Consider the following 16054-nt stretch of genomic DNA (forward strand, 5'->3'; position numbering starts at 1 on the left):
TGATTATACCAACCTAGCTGGTATGTAGTATTTTATTTTGATTTGCATTTCCTGATGACTAATGATGTCAAGCATTTTTCCATATGCTTTTTGGCTATTTGTATTTCTTTGGAGAAATATTTATTCAGATCCGTTGCCCATATTCTAGTTACCTGTTTTTTTTATTACTGAGTTGTAGAGTTCTTTGTATATTGTGGATACTAGACTCTTATCAAATGTTTTGCAAATATTTTCTCCCATTCTGTGGATTCTTTTCACTTCATTGATGTTTACAGCATGAAAGTTTTAAATTTCGATGAAGTCCATTTATCAGTTTTGTCTTCTGTTGCTTGTGCTTTTGGTGTCATATCTAAGAATCCACTGCCGAATCCAAGATCATGAAGATTTATCCCTATTTTCTTCTAAGAGTTTTATAGTTTTAACATAGACATTTAGGTCTTTAATCCATTTTGAGTTAATGATTATATATGGTGTGAGTTAAGGGTCCAATTTCATTCTTTCACGTTTGGCTATCTATTTGACCTAGCACCATATATTGAAAAGACTGTTCTTTCCTCTTTGAACTGTCTTGATATCCTTGTCAAAAAATCAGCTGACTACAGATCAAAGGATTTATTTCAAGGCTCTCAATGCTATTCCATTGATTTATATGTCTGTCCTTATGCTAGTACCACACTGTCTTAACTACTATTGCTTTATAGCAAGTTTGAAATTGGGAAGTGGGAATCCTCCAACTGTGTTTTTTTTTCAAGATTGTTTTGGCTATCCCTTCAATCCCATATGAATTTTCAAATCAGATTGTCAATTTCTTCAAAGAAGCTTGCTGAGATTCTGGTAGGGATTATATTGAATCTGTAGGTCAATTTTAGGAGTACTGCCATCCTAACAATATTAAGTCTTCTGGTCCACGAAAATGGGATGTTTTTCCACTTATTTAGATCTTTTAAAATTTCTTTCAACAAAGTTTGGTAGGTTTCAGAGTATAAATTTTGCGTATCTTTTGTTAAATTTATTCCTAAATATTTTATTCTGTTTGATGGTATTGTAATAGAATTTTTTTCTCAATTTCATTTTCAGATTTTCATTGAAATTGTATCCTGTAAGTTTGCCAAACTTGTTTATTAATTTAATGATCTAGTTTATTAATTAATCTATTAAACTTAGTTTATTAATCCAATAGTTTTTAGTGGAGTCCTTAGGACTTTCTATATGCAAGATCATGTCATCTGCAAATATAGTTTTACTCTTCCTTTTGCTTCTTTTTTTGCCTAATTGCTCTGTCTAGAACCTCTACTAAAAGGCTGATTAGAAGTGGTGAGAGTGAACATCTTTGTCTTATTCCTGATCTTAGGGAGAAAGCATCAAGTCCTTCACCATTAAATACAGTATTAGCTGTGGGTTTTTTGTAGATGCCTTATATTCAGGAAGTTCTCTTCCATTCCTTGTTTATATTATGCAATGTTCTTCTTTATTTCTGACAATTTTTCTTGTTCCGAAGTTTGCTCCATCTGAAATTCACATAGCTACTCCAGCTTTATTCTGATTTGTGTTAGCATTGCATATTTTTCTCCTACCCTTTACTTTTAATCCATCTGTATCCTTTTTTAAAATTCACTCTGCTGGTCTGTCTTTTTAATTGGAAATATTTAGACCATTCATATTTAAAGTGTTTACTGTTAATTAATATCTACCATATTTGAAACTGTTTTCTATTTGTTGGATTTGCTTTTTCTTTTTTTTATCTTCCACTCTTTCTCTGCCTTCTCTGGTTTTAATTGAGCATTTTATATGATTCGATTTTCTCTCCTCTCTTAGCATATTAATTACACTCGATTTTTTCAGTGGCTGCCCTAGGGTTTTTAGTATACATTTACTACTAATCTAAGTCTACTTTTCAAATGGCACTATATCACTTCATGGGTAGTACAGGTAGCTTATGATAGAGTATTCCCACTTTCTCTCTCCTTTATCTTATAACATGCTGTCATTCATTTCAATTATTCATAAGGTATAATCATTCAATATATTGCTGAGATATTATTTTGAACAATTATCTATTAGGTCAATTAAGAATAAGAAAATAAAAGGTTTTGTTTTACCCTTACTTATTCTTTCCTTAACACTTTTCTTTTCTTTATACAGATCCAAGTTTCTGACCTATACCATTTTTCTTCTCTCTGAGGAACTTCAACATTTCTTTTAAGGCAGATTGACTGGCAATGAATTCCCTCAGTTTTCGTCTGTCTGAGATCTTTCTTTATTTCACTGAATACAGAATTTTAGGTTGATGATTTTTCTTTCAACATAAAATTTCATTCCAGTCCCCCCCTGCCAGAAGCAAGGGGATTTTTTCTCTTATCTTCAGAGTGAGAAGTCTGTGAGGATTTTGGAGGTAAACTCACAAAATGTGGGGGCCCCCTAAGACTGTGCCCCATAGAATTTTTAACCCTGAAGCTAGGCAACAATGAGCCTCCAGCAATTTCTCAAGTACAGTGTTAAGTGTTCCTACCTGTACTGGCTCCAATAATGGACTTCTGCTTCCAGTAAACCATAATTCTCTGTATCTGCCTTTCTTTCCAGTTTTGGGAACAGTAGTTTGCCCTGTGACCTTAATTCTCTGATAAATCTAAGAAGAGTTGTTGTCTTTCAGTTTGTTCAGCTGTTTGCTTGTTGTGAAGATGGGAACGAGGACTTCCAAGATCTTTTCATGCTGGCATGAAAATTAAAAGTCCTACAACTATTATTGCTGAATTGTCTAATTTCCTCCCTCCATTTCTGTAAGTTTTTTACTTCATGTACGTACTTTAGTATTCTGTTGCTAGGTGCATATATGTTTATCACTGTAGTATTTTCCTGATAGACCCTCTTATCACTATAAAATGTCACTCTATCTCTTGTAACATTTTTTGTTTTAACATCTATTTTGTCTAATATTAGCGTAGGCACTCTAGCTTTCTGTGGTTGTTGTTTGCATAATATATTTTTCCATTCTTTTACCTTCAATCTATTTGTATCTTTGAATCTAAAATGTATTTTCAGTAGACAGCACATAGTTGGACCATATTCTTTTTATCCAGTCTTATAATCTCTGTCTTTTGATTAGACTGTTTTATTTCTTCACGTTTAATGTTATTTTTGATAACTGGGATTTACATCAGTCATTTTACTTTTTGTTTTTATATGTCTCATGTCTTTTTCATTCCTCTTTCTTTTGCATTAAGTGAATATTTTCTAATAGACTATTTTAAAATCTTGAATGATTTTTGCACTAAATTTTTTTGAATTATTTCCTTGTGGTTGTTCTAACCAGTCGCCATTGAGTTGATTCCTACTCATGGTGACCCCATGTGTGTCAGAGTAGAAGTGTGCTTCATTGGGTTTTCAATGGCTGATTTTTCAGAAGCAGACTGCCAGGCCTTTCTTCCAAGGTGCCTCTGGGAACACGTGACCCTCCAGCCATTCGATTAACAACTGAGCACTTTAACTGTCTGCACCACCCAGTGGTTGTTCTGGGACTTACCACGTACATTACAGCTGGTCAGAATTAGCTTTGGGTCTATAAGAACTTAATTCCAGTGAGCTACAGAAACATAACTCCTGTCTAGCTCCACCCCCATCACCCCCTTTTTGTGGTACTGGAACACATGTTACCTCCATATGCTCACACTCACCCTGGGATGACAGTGGCTTTGGTGGAGCGCTCTTTTACTGTTTCTTCCATTAACCACAACCAGCTAATTGTTGGCTACCTCTAATTGTTGGCTGATTGCTCTATTGTTTTTAACAATACCTTGGAGTATAATTGCTTCACAGACTGAGATCAGTGTTTGAGATTTGTTCTGACCCCTGGAGGGCTCTTTCCCGCTATCTCTTTTACCCCCTCTCTCATGCAAACTAGCCAGCCTACAGATTAGCCTATACCTCCAATGATTCTTTCAATTTCTCGCCAGTTGCCTTTTCACCATAACCTCCACTGTTTTTGCGAGCACCCTAAGGCTTGAATTTCTCCACACACTGTTGCCAAAAAGTTAGTTCCTTTGGGGAACGTACTTTTCCTCCCAGGCCAAACCTCAGAGCATTGCTTTGGTGCTGGGGTTGGGGACAACAGTACACTTCAGAAGCTGAGTGTTTGGTGGAGAGAAGGTAGCAGCCCCAGGTTTTTTTTGCTAGCCTCTCCTGGTGTTAAGCCATCACCTCAAGAGCTGCGGCAAGGGTGATCCAGGCCACAGCATTCTCGACAGCACTGTGCCCAAGGTGAGTGGGGTTTGGACGGAAGAAGGTAGGCCTCATCTACTGGAAATGGAACTCAGCGTCAGGTAGCTGGGGGCAGGATGAGAAATGCTGACATCCTTCCACTCCTGGGACAACAGCCCTCAGGCTGGGAACTAGGAGCAGAGGGAGCCTTGTGTTCTTGGCTTTCCCAGTCTACAGCAGAGTTCCTGTCTTGCTAAGTTTGGAGGTGAAAGGAGGTAGCCATTTTGTTTCAAATACCATAGACTCTTGTTGTTCCTACTGAGTTTTAGTAGATTTCTCAAATAAATGTTTGCTTCTTTTGCTGTATGCCCTTAGGACCATTTTCAGAGAATTTAAATAGTTATTTTTATTACATAATTTTCACAAGTTTTACCGGGCAGCAGGTCCGGGAGATCCTCACGTCATGCTGGAAGTTGGATTCCTCAGGCTCTCGTGTATGAGCTTTTGAGTGGACCTGTTTTCAGTACTCCTGGGTATATACCTAGGGGTGGAACTGCTGGGTCATATGGTAACACTGAGACCACAAGGAGAGTCAAAGAGAATTTTTCTCCAAGCCGAGCACAGAAATATGTGTTTAATATTGCTCCTTCAACTACCAAAGACAGCAATGCAGAGATGGAGAATTCCATATTCTACCTATGCTGAATATGTGACACACTTACTGGCTAAATGTGAACAGCAAATTCCGTCTTTCAAACCCTGATTTCCTTCATGATAAGATATTATGATCACTGAAACAACAGGCTAGCCAAAAGTTTAAATTGTGTTCTGTCTCAACAAAGTCTACATTATACAGTATGATAGCTTTCACTGAAATTCAAAGTATATGTAAATTTTCAATAAGGGCAAACATTCTAAAGAAAAGTCTGGGTCCCATCTTTAGATACTCTTCAGTGAAAAGGATGCTACTACCATCAAGTAAGAGTATCCTATGTTAACACAACATTTTCCCCAAACCAAGCTTGAGAGCAGAGAGGAACATTTTATATATTCAAATACATATAGCTTAATTAAAAATATGCATATGTTTGTAACATAAAACAACATTTCAAGGAGTTGTTTGCACTTTCGGCTACCACTTTCGGTGCTGCCCTTAGATTCTTCAGCGCATGGGCTCTACTGACTTATCTCAGCACTTAGAAGAATCTAGGTGGAAAAGTCTGAGAAGCCCTGCCCTAAATAATCACATTATAATGATACACATACACACAGAACACCTTATTTACATTAAAAACTCCTTCAGGATGGATGTATGGCTACTATTTGGCATATTCTCAATAAGCTTATTAAAGCATTCTACTCACATGCTTTGTAAATAAATGATACTTTTAAGAGATCAGGGATGAGACTGAAAACAAAAGAAGTAGGATCAAAGGGTCCTTACAGGTTTGCCTCCCCCCCAAAAAAATCAGCTTAAATATTCTAGCAGAAGCCTGAACAAAAGCAAACACACTGACACCTCACCACTTGATACTTAATAAGTTGCATTTAACACAGGAGTCAGATAGAAAATATATTCTTTGAGAGGTTAACAAGTCTAATAAAGAAAATGGCCCTTAAATAAACTATTTACCCCAGGTGAAAAACAAACAAGGAAAACTAAACTAAATTGAAACAGAAAGTGATTTTTTAACCCTTTTTTTTTTTAATACCCAACCTCAGCTATTGTTCCTTACTTAGCCTCAGTATATTCAAACAAATGTAAAATAACCACACACTTTCTTAACTATCATCTTAAATGATGGAAAAGAGTAGTTTCTGAACTCGTGAACAGAAAAGGATAACAAATACGAACTTACATACAAACTAACCTTGGGGTTCATTGACCAATACCAGGCATTTTAAGACACTGGGGAGGAGTAGTTCGACATCACAAATGTCTAGGTTAGAGTCCTTGGAGAGTTGGAGGATAAAGGCCAAAACAGATGCTAAGCGAGGAGGGGGTGAGGATCCTTTAAAATGAAAATAAGACTTCCTGAAAATAAGCAAAAGTTTTTGTTTTTTAAATTATTTAATAAGTTTCAACAGAGCAAAACCAAATGTTATATACTTTAAAGATAGTGAAAAAATTTACTCCCAAGATTAACAGTGTGTTCAACAAAGAAAAGTCTGGGTTTTACCATAAGACTTTAGAAGGAATGACTGCACGTTCTTTTGGTCTGCTGTTACAGACGATACACAATACAGAAACAACCCAAACTGAAGGCAACATGGTTTTAAAATTAATATAATCAAAACAGAAATGAAGAACCTCATTATTAATTTGTTTTTTCTAATATAATAAGCCTGATCTCCTCTATCAGCTTACCTTTCTCTCTTTGTGTGTTTGTCACTACAATGTGATTGTTCAGGACAGAGCTCCTCTGTCTTTTTTCCCCTTTAATATAATAAACCTGAGCTCCTCTATCAGTTCTTCCATGCTGCACCATATTCCCTCATGTCCAATTTGCATAAAGAAATCTCTTCTCACATTTATTTATTTAGGGATTTGGGAGGGGGTCTTACTTTTTTCAGATAGAGAAGAGGATTGTCCTAGGGCATTAGCTTCTCATCGTAGTTCTTACCTCTTTCCTTCCTCCAGACAGTGAAAGAGTCAGAGAGGTAATTTAGATTTTAACATCTCCTTTCAAAGCAGGACAAATTTTAGCATTAGGACTCAACAGAGATCATAAAGATAGGAATTTATGTGACTCATCTTTGTATCCCCAGCTCTTAAAAGAGGTTTTGACTCACAACAGGTGTTTACTATATATTTGTTAAGTGACTAAATGAAAATAGCGATTACCCAGTTTCTAAAAAGCTTAGACAATATGAAAGCTAGAAACACAGCTAAATTTAAACTTAATATCCATATATATTTGAAAAATAATAATAACTTACCATAATGTGGCATAGAAATCACTAGGGATTATAAACTCCTTAAGGGCAGGAACTATGTTTTAGTAATCATTTCTATTCCTTGCTGAGCTTTCGAACAAATTATTATATCTTACAAGATTCGTTCATTCTTTGAGGCGGGGGGGGGTTTGTTTGTTGTGTTCACTTCTGAATCACAAACATTTATTGGGCACTATGACGTGCCAGGTACAAGTTTAAGAGGAAAAAATGTAAAGAAAAATACTCTGAAAGCAAGGAGAAGTTGGACAAGAAAAAGATATTTTCCAATACAGTATGAGAACTGCTATGATAAAAATAAACACAGAATTCTTGGGTATTCAGAGAAAGGAGCCCTAACTCAGATGGAGGACTGCAGGAGTGAAGAAACATGGCATGGAGGAAGTCGCAAGTGAAATTCCTGTAACTTTCTTGAGCATTAAGAAAAAAAAATAAAAAGGTATATTTGTATATAGGAAAGTCAACTAATACACAGCCAGAGTCACAAACACTGGGGCTTAAAACATTTTTATGACTTTAAGGATTTAATTTCAATTCAGCACTTGTCCTTTGGTTTGTACTAAAATTACTTGTGTGATGTCTCAAACACAGTGATAGATTACAACAATCTTGTTGGGAATTCAGACAGAGGCAAGGCAAAAATATTATGATTCTGCAAATTGAATCCTATAGAGAATGAAACTTCAGAAGCAGGAAAGAAGCATCATGGCTCTCTGAGATATTAGGTGTAGGATGGGCAGAATTTAACCCAGAGGGATGGCATTTTAATGAAGGAAATAGTTTGAACAAAGCTGTCATGTAGGAAAGCGTAAAGCATTTTGGATGGGCGATAACTAAGCTAGTCTCACTAGGTTTGTATATGAAGCTATATGTAAAACATTTAGAAAAGGTAGGTGACAGATCGTGGAGAGCTAAGGAGTGTGGAATTTATTTCACTGGCAAAAGGGAGCCAATAAAGGTTTGGAAGCAGGGAAGTGCAATGCAACAGTGCTTTAAGAAGAGCAATCTGGGGGTATTGTTTAGGCTGGACTGGAAGAAAAGACTAGAGATGGTGGAAGTGATCAGGAGACTGGGCGACAGTCTAGGTGTAATAAGAGTAATAAATAAAGAAAGATATAAAAAGAAGGAAAGGAAACAATCATTTGCCAAAGGAGGGCAAAGGAAAGGAAACAAAACAAAGCTCTCAAAACTGAGTAACAGGACACTCCCACCTAGGAACATAAAAAAAAGGTCAGAAGGGAGCAGAGATTTTAGACATGGAATTCTGTAATGAGAAGTGATGGATATGATCAGGTCATTAAAACTATCAGGTCATTAACGAAGTCAGAAAACCAATATTAGATAATATCATTAAAACATCTTAAAGTTTAAAAAGTAATTTCGTATGATGCTTAATACTTCATGAAGACAAGGAAAAGGCAATTCCTATTACTGAACCTTCTAATGTGTAGCTTAAGGATATGGAGTATAGTAGGAAACCTAAGAAGTTACATAAGAATACATAAGAAGTTACATGTATTCATTTATCTAAATAGTAAAACTGAGTTATTAAAACATAGAGCAGATGAGCAAAATAGGAGTTCATATTGCTTCTTTCTCATATCACCATTCATTTTTAATGTAATTTTTATTTTATAAAATATAATTACTGTATTTTATAAATACAGAATACAATTACTGTATCTGATGAAAAAGTAAAAAAAAAAAGGTCTTAGGACATGTATAATAAACATAATAGCTAAATAAAGAAAACAGAAGTAATTTGAAGAGCACTGTCTCAGGCTGTCAGGAGCAGCTGTCATCTTACTCAATTCTTAGGCAATGCTTAGCAGAAAAAAAAAAAAAAAAATTTGTTTCTAACACTACCAGTATCCTAAAGGTTGTCAGTATTTTTGAGATGTTGTTTTGTTATTTTTTAATAGAAATTAATAAATTGTACAAACCATCTATTTTTAATATTTAGATGTACCTTATGACTTGTGCAATGCATTTCTTTAGAGATGACATTGGTGGAACAGTGGCTGGCTTCTTCAATGCCAACAAAACAGGATGTTGTCCTATGCCTAAACCACATGGTGAAGCTGGAAGAAACCGCCGAATATACTGCTCAATAACATTTCCTAGCAATTGATTCAAATAGGTATTTGGATTTTGAGACTGGCAACACACGATGCACATGCCCTACAGGAGCAAAAGAAAGAAAGAAATACTAAGAGATGAAGTTTTAAAAAATAATATTTAGGAACTTACCAAAGAGTCCCCAGCATTCATATTCACGTCAGGATTACAAGTTTTATCACAATCAACAAGTACATCTCACATCATCAATAAACCAAAACCAAACCTGTTGTGGTCGAGTCGATTCCGACTCATAAGGACCCTATAGGACACAGTATAACTGCCCCACAGGGTTTCCAAGGAGCACCTGGTGGGTCTTGAACGGCCCACCTTTTGATTAGCAGATGAGCTCTTAACCACTATGCCACCAGGGACATCATCAATAGATGATGTTTTTATGAACTTTTGGGGCTGCTGAGCTTGGGTAATACATATGCTGTTGTATCTAACCAAGCATGTATCCTTAGGTTATGGAAGCAGGGGAGAGGTGGAGTTAGAAGACAAAGGATACTTCCTTTTATCTCTCATACTCAGAACACTTGATCACCACATTCATCAACTATATATATATATATATATATATATATATATATATATATATATATATATATATAAAAACCCAGTGCCGTCGAGTCAATTCTGACTCATAGTGACCCTATAGGACAGAGTAGAACTGCCCCATAGAGTTTCCAAGGAGCGCCTGGCAGATTCGAACTGCTGACCCTTTGGTTAGCAGCCATAGTACTTAACCACTACACCACCAGGGTTTCTGTATATATAGATATACACATACATATATATATATAAAGTTATAAAATATATTTTTAAGACTGCTTTTTATGTAGGGTACTGGTCACTTTGTCTGAATACATCTATACAATTTACGCTAAAAATCTTGCACGTTAAGAAATGTGATAATTTAAAAATAATAATAATTAAAAAAGGGAGAGAAATGCAGTAGATTAAGACTTAGAATAACAATAATTTATTTAGAAATTTTTATATGCCAGGCAGTGGGCCATGGACTCTTTATTCACAATTTCATTTAAACTTCTAAAAAAACATTAAGTTTGTATTATTGTATCTCCATTTTATAGCTGGGGAAACTGAGGTTTAGAGAAGTTAAGAGCTTCATTAAGGTCACAAAAAAGTCACAATGTCTTGTTGCATGACTGTGGATTTAATTCCTCTCTTTTATATACAGTTAATGAAATATTTTCATATGGATTATAGTACTTAATACTTGAACGGTTAAACAAATACCCTGAGAAACAGAAATGTTTTTCTACCAATATTCTGAAATATCCCACGTTCCTAAATACAGATAATCACCACCACAGCAACAAATAACTTTCTAAAGGTTCATTTATAATTTGGTACTTTGTGATTTACACCGTGTTTTCCCAGAGAAATAGAAATGTTAGTTATCAATCCATTTTAAATATTTGCCCCCTAAAAATTTTGAGTTTATTTGTAATGAAAAAACAATACAGAGCTGTTAAAACACTAGCAGTTGAAACACCAATAATAGAAAAAAACAAAAATAATAATAACACTAATGGACTCCTAACTCCCTAACTCTGTTTCTTATTTTGGAAGGCATTGTTTACGGAATAGCATACTAAGTCAAAGAAAGATGGAGTAATCAATGGACACTTTTTAAAATTCTGCAGAGGAGAGCTGGGTATCTTGAAGAAATTAAGGTTATAGCTCCTAATCAATTCTGCCAATAGGATAATTCATCAAAATTTTTTTTTGTATGCCTAATAAACATATGAAAAGATATAATTCATCAAATTTTTAAGTGCACCATTTTTGAAGCCTGTAAAAGAATTCTTACTAAATGGGTTGTATGGGTTTACAAGGGCCACGGTGGAACAAATGCTCCAGACTTTCCTGTTACCTGTAACTCCCCTCCAACCACGCCGCCCCCTGGGGATGAGCAGTGCAGGCCGTGCTATTTAAAACAATAAAGTTTGTTTTGAAGGCTCGTATGAATGCAAAATTAAAGAGCCAACTTAAAATTTCTCAAAAATCTTCAAATTCTACTAGAAAAAATCCATTTTTGAAAGAGACTGCATATTACCTAATCAAAATCCATTCTCACCTTCCTCCTCACAGCTTCCCTTGCTGAACCCCAAGTTAGGAAGTACTTATCTTCAGTATCACACACTACTTAATGAATAATAAAGTACATTCCAGCCCTGTTTTTTCTAACTGCCTACTAGACATTGTTACCTAGATATTCCATATGACCTCAAACTAAAGCAGTTCAAAAAATCAATTCTTATCTTCATCCCTGCATCTCCAGAATTTTTCATTTCATTTAGCAGCACTATTATCTACAAGTCAAAACAAACGAACAAACAAAAAACAAACCAACCCAATGCTGTCCAGTAGATTCTGACTCATAGAGACCCTGTAGGACAGAGGAGAACTGCCTCATGGGGTTTCCAAGGCTGTAAATCGTCATGGAAGCAGACTGCCACATCTTTCTCCCATGGAAAGGTTGGTGGATCTGAACTGCAAAACTTTCAATTAGCAACAAAGTGCTCAACCACTGAGCTACCAGGGTCCCTAGCTGCAAGTCAACCACCCTAAAATCTAGGAAGTATTCCATGTCCTTCTGTTCCTCCACAATATTCACTCAGCATGTCTTTGTGATTGATCAGAGCTCCTAAATGTGTCTGATATCTGCTCTTAGTTCGAAACCGTCAGACAATACACGAGTTATCTCAATGACTTACTCACTGCCCTCCAAGTCTCCAATCTAACCTCCACACACCAACTATCTTAGATGTTGCCACCAGAATCACCTTTCTAAAATGTAAATATGATTATACCATTCACTTTGCTCAAAATCCATCAGTGGTCCCCATGTAAAAGAGTTAAGTCTAAACTTCTTAGCATGGCATATGAAAGCCCTCCATTATATGGCTTCTCCCAAATGAATCTCTACCTACACCAGAATGATATGTTTTTCTCCAGCGTGTCACATTTTCTTAAACACATGCCCTTGTACATGCTGTTCTCTCTGAAAGGAATTTCCATCCAACTTTGTTCTTTTACACCTAATATTCTCTACAGTGTCTTCTCTCACATCTCCTCCTTTTTGGTCTGGTTGATAGATAGCTGAGGCCTCTAAGAAAAACAGCACACTACCATAAATGTCTCTGTTAGTCGACCTCCTCTACACCATAAGCTCCTTCAGAGGAGAGACTTTGCCTTTTTCATCTTTGTTTTGAGAGCCAAACACAAAAGAATTTAAAGCTTGTTTGCTGGATATGCTATCTGAAACTACAACATAGTTTTAAAATCTGCTTTAGCAAGCTATGTTTCAAGGCAAAATTTCAAAAAAAATATTTACTTTTAAGCAGCCACGTTTACTATACCTGGAGATACAAAGGAAGACTCTTCTGAATTGCAGTCAACATAGCTGCAGGCAGCTCCTTTTCTTGCTGTAACACCGTATGTGGTAGCAGCAAACAATCTATGATCCGGAATAGTAATTTTTGGGCTTTAGAGGTGGCAAAGATCTGTGCCCATGATTTAACAAGAATTCCTAACAAAGAAAATCAGAAACTGCAGTTATGGTTATCTTCTAACCAGAAAAATTTATAATTCCAATAAAAAATGTATAATTAAAGCAGACAGGGTCAAGTTAAGGTAGGCAGTGGGAGGAAAGATATAATAGGAGTCAAAAAAAACCTACATTAAGCCACCTATTTACAAAACAGTTAAATTTCTCTCAGAGCTCAAAGTCAAGAAAAACATAAATTTCCTGAGCAACTGGCACTCAATATAAGTATATACACATACACACATACACATATATAAGTATACATACCTATATATATACACACATCTATAACTATACACCCATACACACAGAGGGATATATTTATGCTTACATGACTGTATAGATTGAATGTTGAAATTAATCAGATTTCCCTTTTTGCTTTGGCAGCTAGGAAGCTCAGTGGTAAATTTACAATCCAACTTTAGAATAGTGTAAGATTATATATACATTATGCTTTTATGTGTATACTAACTTCTCCATGGGCCTCATCATGCTACTCTACTTTTATTTTCTTGACACTCTGATTTTCTTGAAATTTTTATTTTATATATAATTTGCAGGCTGTCTTAATCTAGTTTGAAACAAACAGCAGTATAACTAATAGAAAAAATAAGATTAGCTGTATACCTGGAACTTTAACTTTTACATTTTTCAGAAGACGGCAATAGCAATAAAAATGTACTAGAATACATCGATTTTCTCTTTTTATCATTTAATGTAAACAAACAAAACCTGTTACTGTTGAGTAATTTCAACTCATGGCAACCCTATATGTGTCAGTGTAGAACTGTGCTCTGTAGGGTTTTCTTTAAATTTTATTTACAGGAAGTCCCCGGATTATGAACGAGATCCATTCCTAAATCTGTCTTTACGTCAAATTTGCAGGTAAGTCGAAAGAGGAAAACATGGTCCTTATTTAGTGTCAGTTAATCAAATGTTTGTCTTAGTATATAGTGTATATTTTTTTACCTTTCTATGCATATAAAACACTTAAACACTTCCAAAATGTGCGATGTTTTCATGAGTGTCACAAAGTAGTGTGCATTTGTTATTATAAGCCATTTGTATATATTTAACTCAAATTTTTAATATAATAGGCTTTTTATGGCAGTCCATTCTTAAGTATGAGTTGTCCATAAGTTGAACATTTGTAACCTAGGCACTGCCTGTATTTTATCATTTTTGTTGAGAATATACACAGCAAAACAAACACCAATTCAACAGTTTCTACATGTACAATTCAGTGGTATTGATTATATTCTTCGAGTTGTACAACCATTTTCACCCTTCTACGCTGGATTGTTCTTCCCTCATTAACATAAACTAATTGCCCCCTAAGTTTTATACCTAATCTTTTGAGTTGCTGTCGTTAATTTGATCTCATACAGACGGATCTTGAATGAGAATATTGATCACAGCAGACATTTTTTACTAGTTAAGCTAAAATATTGTTTGGTTTTAAGGAGACTTCATGGGTATTTTCTGGTTTAAAGTTTCTCTCAGGGCAATAGTTTTGGGGGTTTATCCAGCCTCCATGGATCCAGACAGTCTGGATTTCATGGAAATTTGAAATTCTATTCTGTATTTTCTCCCTTTTAATCAGAATTCTTCCATAGACTCTTTGATCAAAATGCTCAGTAATGGTAGCTGAGCACCATCCAGCTCTTCTGATCTCATGGTGAAGGAGGCAGCTGTTCATGGAGGTAATTAGCCATACATTCCATTACCTCCTCCTATTCCTGACTGCCCTTTTTCCCTCTGTTGTTCCAGGTGAAGAGATGAATTGTGCCTTGGACGGCCACTTGAAAGCTTTTAAGACCCCAAGTATTGTGCAATGAACTAGGAGGTAGAACAGAAGCACCAAACATGTTATTAGGGCAATTAACTGGGAGGTTTATTAAATCATGACCTATGGAACCATGACCCTAAACCTCCAAACCAAGGAACCAAATCCCACGAGATTTTTGGCTGCATATAAGCAATCTCTTTTTTTTTGTTGTTGTTGCCTCCATAGGGTTTTCAATGGCTGATTTTTCACAAGTAGATTGCCAGGCCTTTCTTCTGAGATGCCTTGGGTGGAGTTGAACATCCAACCTTTCAGTCAGCAGCCAAGCATGTCAAATGTTTGCACCACCCAGGGACTCCACAAACAAACAAAGTGAGTTTAAATTTTCATTCTGAAAGAAAAGGAATTGACTACTACTTGAGATATATTATGGTCTACTTTATGCTAGGAGTTTGTCAGATGCCACATATAACATCAGTAAAGCTTAACAATACTTTGTAAGCTTTGTTAATTACTTTGTTTAATAAAGTAATTAACAGCGGGTATATAATCCCCATTAGGCTGCAATATTGCTACTGAGGTCTCATTTCCTGAAAAACTAATTCAAAAGTAGATCATTCAGTAAACTACTATAAGCACTTGTTCAAACAGCACAGTGATACATCTACTGCATAAACTTTTATATTTTTTTCCGTTTTTAAAAAAGTGAAAAACTCTAACTCATTTTCATAAAACAAAAAGTATAAAATTCAAGCTCTGAAGGAAAACAAAAATATGCTTATAGAAGAGTATATTGATGTTTTAAAAAAAACAACCAATAGTCACTTCCAAGAACAACAAACAGCAACATTAATCTTCTGTTGTAAAAAGAAATACAATAATCAATCATAAAGAAACACAATGTTCACTTAGCAATATTTTAAATAATGCTGTCTTGCTCTCATTTCTCCAGTAGGTAGAAAACTTTAAGTATGGTGGCAATGTGAGAAGAACTCACTTTCTAACTAACATTAATATAACCATAAGAGGAACTGCCATCACCACTGACATGTGAAATGATTCATGTCACTCTCAAGTGTCACACAAGTATTACTTATAAAAAGCAGGGAGCCACCAACCAAACATGCATCATCTATCCTTGTATTTCATCTGGTGCTTTGCTCAAGACCTTGTTTTATGAGTTCATAGAACACAGAAGTGATACATTTGTTTTACTGCCATATCAGTTCCCTGCTTTTTAAGTTTCAGTAAAGAATATTTGAGTGCCTCTATATTAAAAATACAAACAGGCAATATGAAGAGAAGGAAGTTTTTGAAGCAAAAAATTAGGGAATGATTTAAATACATACAGTTTCTTTGCTGAAAAACAATTACTTTCCTAACCATAAAAATTTTATATATTTACTGATAGCTAGAAAATA

At 35.4% G+C, this 16054-nt stretch overlaps 1 protein-coding gene across 2 annotated transcripts in view; it reads right to left on the reverse strand.

The window, feature by feature from the left end:
• MMS22L (MMS22 like, DNA repair protein) overlaps window positions 1-16054 on the reverse strand; it is a 150970-nt gene that overhangs the window by 10217 nt on the left and 124699 nt on the right. For both annotated transcript variants that reach the window (XM_049897621.1, XM_049897631.1), the window contains exons 20-22: window positions 12660-12829; window positions 9119-9330; window positions 6066-6229 (exon numbers count right to left, since the gene is read on the reverse strand). In XM_049897621.1, the coding sequence (XP_049753578.1) occupies window positions 6066-6229; window positions 9119-9330; window positions 12660-12829 (546 nt within the window). The remainder of the gene's footprint in view (window positions 1-6065; window positions 6230-9118; window positions 9331-12659; window positions 12830-16054) is intronic.

This window comes from Elephas maximus, chromosome 1 (genome assembly GCF_024166365.1).
Source record: "Elephas maximus indicus isolate mEleMax1 chromosome 1, mEleMax1 primary haplotype, whole genome shotgun sequence".
NCBI classification, from domain to species: domain Eukaryota; kingdom Metazoa; phylum Chordata; class Mammalia; order Proboscidea; family Elephantidae; genus Elephas; species Elephas maximus.